The sequence below is a fragment of the Tachysurus fulvidraco genome, chromosome 18, assembly GCF_022655615.1.
Source record: "Tachysurus fulvidraco isolate hzauxx_2018 chromosome 18, HZAU_PFXX_2.0, whole genome shotgun sequence".
NCBI classification, from domain to species: Eukaryota; Metazoa; Chordata; class Actinopteri; order Siluriformes; family Bagridae; genus Tachysurus; species Tachysurus fulvidraco.
Genome location: NC_062535.1, coordinates 1,412,962 through 1,420,227, shown reverse-complemented (window position 1 = coordinate 1,420,227; position 7,266 = coordinate 1,412,962). Strand labels below are relative to the sequence as shown.

General features: G+C 36.1%; 1 protein-coding gene across 4 annotated transcripts; it reads left to right on the top strand.

Annotated features, from left to right (window-relative positions):
• The first annotated feature begins 736 nt into the window (after positions 1 to 736).
• Positions 737 to 7,047, top strand: LOC113637795 (interferon-induced protein 44-like). 4 transcript variants are annotated; one of them, XM_047802875.1, is made up of 8 exons: positions 737 to 863; positions 1,456 to 1,507; positions 2,164 to 2,197; positions 2,619 to 2,817; positions 2,949 to 3,095; positions 4,860 to 5,019; positions 6,017 to 6,117; positions 6,628 to 7,047. In XM_047802875.1, the coding sequence occupies exons 2-8, from the start codon at positions 1,471 to 1,473 to the stop codon at positions 6,757 to 6,759; spliced, it is 810 nt and encodes a 269-aa protein (XP_047658831.1). In that variant the 5' UTR covers positions 737 to 863; positions 1,456 to 1,470; the 3' UTR covers positions 6,760 to 7,047. The 4 variants fall into 4 exon arrangements, with proteins under 4 accessions (XP_047658831.1, XP_026994483.1, XP_026994484.1 ...); XM_027138682.2 differs by having other exon boundaries at positions 738 to 863; positions 6,571 to 7,047; XM_027138683.2 differs by having other exon boundaries at positions 855 to 873; positions 6,571 to 7,047.
• Positions 7,048 to 7,266: the final 219 nt, after the last annotated feature.

The following is a 7,266-nucleotide window of genomic DNA, read 5'->3' as shown; positions in this document are numbered from 1 at the left end:
ACAAACATCTCTCTTTATTTAGAATCTACCTAGAACTTCCTACACATTTACAGACGTATTTGAGAAGTTGAGTTCAGTACATACCACAATTAATATTTTTTGCAATTGTTTGCATTATTTTACAAATAAAACCAATAAATTAATTAATATTTACAGATGTTTGCTGCACAGGATGTGAACAACTTTCAGTTCAAAATCAACAAATGTGTAAAAGTCAATGTGGTGAACACATGTGTAAGTGATTTTACATTTTCTCTTCCTGTAGGTCCTACTGCAAGCCACAACCCAGGTTCACATCAACACACCTGTTCTAATATGTTATTAACTAGAATAGTCACAAAACCCACACTGGAGTTCAACTGAATTTGTAATGAATGTGTAGAATTGTTCCTATGGTGATGTTTTCTGTAAGGAGATGATTATTTCATATTTATAGAAGCGACAGTGAGTTCTAAGGATTTAATCACTTTAGTCAGCTGTCAGGTGTATGTGTGTGTGTGTGTGTGTGTGTGTGTGTGTGTGTGTGTGTGTGTGTGTGTGTGTGTGTGTGTGTGTGTGTGTGTGGATATATAAACTCCACAATATACAGAGAAGGTAAAGTATTCTGGAGATACTGAAACATCATAATAGTGTTAATAATATTAACTTAATTATTAGTAACTTAATAATTTCACCAAACATCTACTGATCGTCTTTGAACAGAATGTGAATTTATTTTCACTTTCCATTTACATGAAATGCCTCCATTTGAAAGAATCTAGAATGAGAATAGCCCAGGAGGAGGAGGAGGAGGAGGAGCCCCCAACTGATGCTATATAACTGGCACTGCTGAAAGCTGCATTAGATCTGTACAGCCATAAACCGTGAGTATATGTGGGTTCTTGTTTTACTGTTATCTGATCTTTACATGAACATTTTGATCTTAATTATGTAAATTAGGCTTTAAGAATTTTCTTGGGTGTTGAACAGAAGTTAATTAAATATGGACATGTGTGTATGTGTTTGTATCTGTCATGATTTTGCAACTGGGAAACAAATAGTGTTATTCACACAGTAGGATTTATACAATTTACCTTATATACCATTAGAAAATGTAACGCTTATGAACTTATGGTTAGATTCTAACTGCGTTTCTTAGTCTTTGTACATTGGCTTTAGAGAATGGAAAAAAGTGGAATCTAATCTAATGTAATCTAATGTTATTAGTTATTAGTCTTTTCTGTAACTTTCTTGCTTCAGCCTCTCCATGCTTTTATTCTGAAGCAGGACCTTTTTGTTTCAAATTAAACAAAAAAAAACAAAAAAAAAAACTCAGATTTATTATTTAAGTAGAGATGTATACCTGTGTAGAACAAGGAAATAAAACATACACTGTCTTCTGTTTAGTTCATTTTTAATAATCCAGAAATTCAAGTTGATTCCAGCTTCATTATTTCTATCATGAATTTTCAACAGAATTAATTGTATAAAATGGAGCATTCCGGACCACGTTCAAATCAACAACTTGGTAAGACAAATGTAAAAATTATTTTCAGACATTCATACCAAAGTTTCTTGTCACAATTGGAGGCAGTGTGATTGACAGTGACTAAGTGGAAACAAATATACAGAATGGGGAAAATGTTCCTACTTTCATGTTTTCAGAATTCAGTTTAAAGCAGAAATTTCAGTTTAAAGCAGCTTTTCTAATCGTGTGCATGCAGTAGATCATTTAACAAAATTCACAGCTGAAGTTAGAAGGTAACAAGAAGGTAAGACAGAATTAGTGCTCAGAACTCAGATGTAACTAGATGTACAATGTGTTCACAGTTTTTTCAGTGTCTACAGGAGTAGGACTCAGTTAGATTGGATTCTGACCCATTTCATTGTCTGACAAACTGAAAAAAACTTGTTGAATTACTGCTGCACTTTTCTAACATGAATGTTTTATACAATAGTTATAATTCCCATCAGCACCAATATCCATCTACATTAAAATTCATGTTTTGTGTTTTAAACTCAGTACAAATGAATATTTTATTGTGACTGATTGAAGCGATTGAGACAGAAAAATCACATTAGGTTTACTGCAGAAACAGAAGACTGTAGACATTCTGAATACTGAACACATACTTTTGGCTGCACTGTTTGTGTAAATACTGAATTTGGTTGTCTGTTCTTCAGAATTTGATCAACCATGGAGGAAAATGCCTTGGGGGTAAGTTTCTTTAATTTCATAGAAGAAAATCTCATTGCCTTGAGCGAGAAATGACTATTTTAACTCTTTAATGTTCCTATGGTGTTAATTCTACCCCAATACTGACAGTTATGTATCCTCACTTCTGAACAGAACCTGTTACAATACACATTTGCTCTGAAACCTAAAGGATTGATTTTCTTTATTTTATACCGTTTATTAAACAATGATTCTTTCTTTATTTCTTTATTCATCCTGTAGACAGATGAATAAGAAATAAACAATAATTTGCTTTACTCTCCTTGGGTTATGTAATGAATGAACAGCCTCTGTAGTTCATATTACACTTTACATTAGTACAGAAACTTATCTGCATGCTCAGTGTCATGCTTTATATCATTTATTTAAATTCATTAAGTTTGTGACTTTCTGATTTTAATAGAGAAAAGGACAGAATTGAACAGAAACTGAGGACATTCAAGCTCAAGGGAACAAGTGCTCAGTTTGTGAGGATTCTGGTTGTTGGTGAAGTCGGAGCAGGAAAGTCCAGTTTTATAAACTCAGTCAATAATGCTTTACAAGGACGAATCACCTCTGGGGCTCTTGTTGACAAGGCAGGAGGTACCAGTTTCACAAAGAAGGTAAGCATTTTCTTTAAATAATACTTCAGGTACAATTAGATTTTTAATGAGATACCAGCAGCAAAAAAAAAACAGACAATAGGTAATTAAAGGAACACAAAGTAAATGATACATCTGAATTTGTCTTACAGTACAAAACTCATTATATTGAAGCAGAAGATGGCTCCAATTTGCCTTTTGTCTTTAATGATATCATGGGACTTGAGGACAGAGAGTCTGGTGCAAATACACAAGACATTATCAGAGCCATATACGGGTTACTTGAGGAAGGACACAAGGTAAGTAAAAGTGTTCATGCAGTCAAAATATGTCATTATCTCAGTATGTCAGATATTCACAACATGTGAATTATCTTATATATATATATATAAAATGTATGTATGTCAGGACTCAGCCCGGAATTTTGGCCATGTACCTTTGTTTACCTTCCTCATCACATGTCTACCCCGCCTTCGTCTGCTCCTCCCTGTATCTCTTTATATTTAAGTGAATCATTAGTTACGTTTAGTCCCTGTTAAGTTATCGCACACGAACGATCGGACGAAATTGTATACAAAACAAAAAGTGATACAGCTCCCACATACTTTAACACACAGGGGTGAGCCTGGTCTCATTGGAAAGAAGTGATTCTCTAGTTTCAGATACAAGTGTCAGATTGATTCTAGGCCTTACTGACACAAAGTTACAGAGGCTAGAATGGAAAATTTTGATTTTCGCCTGAGGTTTTTAATTTATCTTATTTCTCTGGAACATGTTAGGTAACATTTAACACCTGAGGGTCATAGCCACATGTCTTGGCTTTCACCAAAAAAAAAATCAAGTCAAAAGACCCAAAAATGGCTTCAATAAAACTATTTTTCTACGGACATGTCCATCCGGTCATGTGTTTCTTGTTTACTTGTTTACTGTATAACTTTGAATTAAAAGACTGCATGCTCAGTTTAAATGGCCAGAAACCAGCACAGCCTCTCTCTCTACTATTCTGTTGTGTAAAGAGGCCTGTAACCTGACACCCTGAGCTGTGAGAGTGTGAAAAGTTCAAGGATTGCGCAATAAACCCATCGCGCACGATTTTCGCGCAGAAGCCAGCATTAGAGAGGCGGGTCGTGGCATACCGTTGGAATCGTCTTCTTATTGGCTAAAGAGCTGTATAGGTCCCGGCCAATTTCATTGCTATTGGAAGGAGTAATTGTCAGTCAAAGGCGGGTTCCCAAAAATGATGTCTGACCTCATTGGCTTCTCAGCCGTCTATCTCTGCAATACAAGCACCGATTGGCTTAAGTGAGGGCTTGTTTGATTCGTTGCGCCCTGGGCTATAAATATGACGTAAATTTAGAATTTTTGAATACCCCAATGAGAAGTTAGAGCCGAAACAAAGATGGTGGCGCACCACTGTTTACAATTTTTCGGAATATTTGCGGCGCGACCAAAGCGTTTTGGATTAAAAGGCTTACAGATTTCAGTTCCTTGGACCTGTGTGGATTTTTGTGGAATATTTGTTTTGGAATATATTACCCCAGTGAAGAAAGGGATGCGTCTAAAGGTAAGGAAAAACTGGTCTAGCGCCACCTAGGTCAGTTTTCTCCCAAAAATTTTTTCTAAGAGTATGACGGCTATGAATCATATTATGCTTTGTGCGTGGGCTTAAAAAAATATTGAGAGTATAAACTTTACTAGAAACATAAGTTTTTTCGTGTTTTTAGAGGATTTAATGCTTAAAAATTACAATGAAATTATGCAGCTTCAGCCCCTAGCGGTAGTGTTCCACAGGTGGAACGGTGTTCAATAACTTAAGTGTCGTCTTTTGTATTGTTTTAGTTATCGTCTTTTATAGTGTTGTCTTCATTATTTATTAAACCCCTTTCATTTGAAGTTATCCTGCGTAATGGTCTGTCTCCTTCCATCCTGGTTGTGACAATATCTATCTATCTATCTATCTATCTATCTATCTATCTATCTATCTATCTATCTATCTATCTATCTATCTATCTATCTATCTATCTATCTATCTATCTGTATATTTCTTCCATGTTCACATTCAGTTTGATGCACATGTGACCGAAATTAAATACAGAAGCAACCCAAATGTCGAGGATCAAACCACATGCCTGGTCAACATTATTGCTGCCGACAAAATATCAATGATGAAGGATGGGGTCATTGATAAGCTGAAAAAAATCCGTCAGGCTGGTACCGAACGGAGTAAGAATGATTATAACAGATGATAAACTTCTCTGTGTTAGGAGAAAATCTCAGGGACGAAATACAGAAGGTGCGGTCTCCGATGTTTGAAAGCCAATGTTGACATATAAAATCACCAAAACAAACACGCCCCTAACCCAAATGGGTCCCACCCCTGTATTTATAGCTCTGCCCACACATACATACGTAACCCAGGCGACTAACAGAAAGAAATGTGTCTTTATCATAGCTGAAGGGAAGAACAATACGATTGTAGATAAACAAACAAGCAAAAATGACACACAAGCATAATCATGTAAAGGACAAAGGTATATATCAGTTCTGTGTAACAAAGCAAAACCAACGTTACTCACCTATCGAGAAGGAAAAAAGCGCCTCGGCGTCTTAAGTAAAGTCGGCCACATATTCACACGTCGGAGTTTCCCGAGTCGATAACTCCTGAGCTAAACGCTGTTACTACACAAAAGGCGGTTGTAGCTGCCTCTCTACATTACTACGATAGAAAAGAGGTGTTATTTGTGTAGTAACAGCGTTTAGCTCAGGAGTTATTGACTCGGGAAACTCCAACCTGTGAATATGTGTCCAACTTCCTGCTCCATCAGTTCTCTCCAGTGCTGGAAAGCTGATCCTATATTAACACGTCCTACTTTTTACCTTATCGTAAGCCTTTCTTCTCTTTCTTTCTTTGTTTTTATCCTCCATGTCACACATGCGCACTGAACACTTTCTCTGCCCATATTGACAAGACCCGCCCATTTCTGCTCATTGGCTACACGTTTGTGTTGATTTTTGTTTAGTTTGTCTTCCCCACTGAGTTTTCTGAAGTATTTCTCAAACATCGGAGAACCTACCTTTAACACATTAATAGTAATAATGTTCCATCAATTAAATGCAAGCTAAATCTATCTTTAATTAACTTTTACAATACTGATTAGTTTGTATAGAATGTTGTTCATACTGTAGGGATTGTTTGTAAATTATTTATCATATCATCCAGATATGCCTCAAGTAATCATCATGACAAGACCAGATTCAGCATGTCCACTGGTTCAACAGGACTTAAGGAAGATCTACACCAGCCAAAAGATCAAGGAGAAGGTAATCATTTAGTTATATAATCCAAAGTTTTGCATATTTTTCCTTCGCCACCTAAAAAATCTAAAAACAACTAAGTATTAAACTGCCTGAGAAGAACTGACACTGACTGTAATTACAGACAATTACAGTCCTTAGGGACATGTGTCCTTACCATCTTTGTACATGTGAACAGTCTAGTCTTCACATCTTCATATTTGGTCTGGGAAGCTAATGTCCTGTAATAAAATCTGGATTTAATTTCCTGCTCAGAACTGCACACATCTGACATCTGACACTTCAGCAAACTCCGTCATGCATGCAAGTCCATAGTTTAATATCAGGTCTGATTCTTCAGTATCAGTTCCTATGACTATGTCCATGTCTGGCATAACTAGTGAGAAACTGAACATCTATCGTACTCTGTTCACTCTTACATTATCAATCTTACCTCTACCTGTGTTTGATTTTTTACAGATGGAAGTGTGTAGTAATACACTGGGGATTCCTATGAATTACATTTTCCCTGTGAAGAACTACCATGAGGAGATAGACACAGATGATGACATGGATCTTCTGATTCTCAAGGCACTTGATCAGATTGTGCACATCGCTGCTGACGCGTTGAAGGACAAATCATTTAAATCTGTTGAAAAAACCGAGTAGGGACTCAGATCACAAAGCCTCTGTGTATTAATGTAACCCAAAGTGATTTACACAGCACTTAAAATACACAGTAGGAGACATGATTATTGTTGATTGGAAAAGAGAACCAAGTATGTATTGCTAAAATAAGTGTAACACTGTTTTCTGTATTTATGGAGCACATTAGATTATTTTACTTTAGTTACAGTTACTGTTTTAATCAACCCTAAAATGTAAGTGAGGAATTCTATGTAAACGTTAATCTTATTAATAAAAAAATAAAGTTCTTACTTAAAGAACAAAACCCTTTCTAAGTTGTCTACTGCGGTCTGTATTTTACTGCATTTATGTGCTGCAATAGAAATGTTAAGGAAACTGACACATAGTGTTAATTTCGTCAGACGTGACGAGACGAAATATGTTCGTCAACAACCTTTTTTCTCATGGCTAAGACGAGACCATGACAAGACTGTACCACTGTCCAAAAACGCTGACCAAGACTAAATTAACATGCATTACTGTTGACGA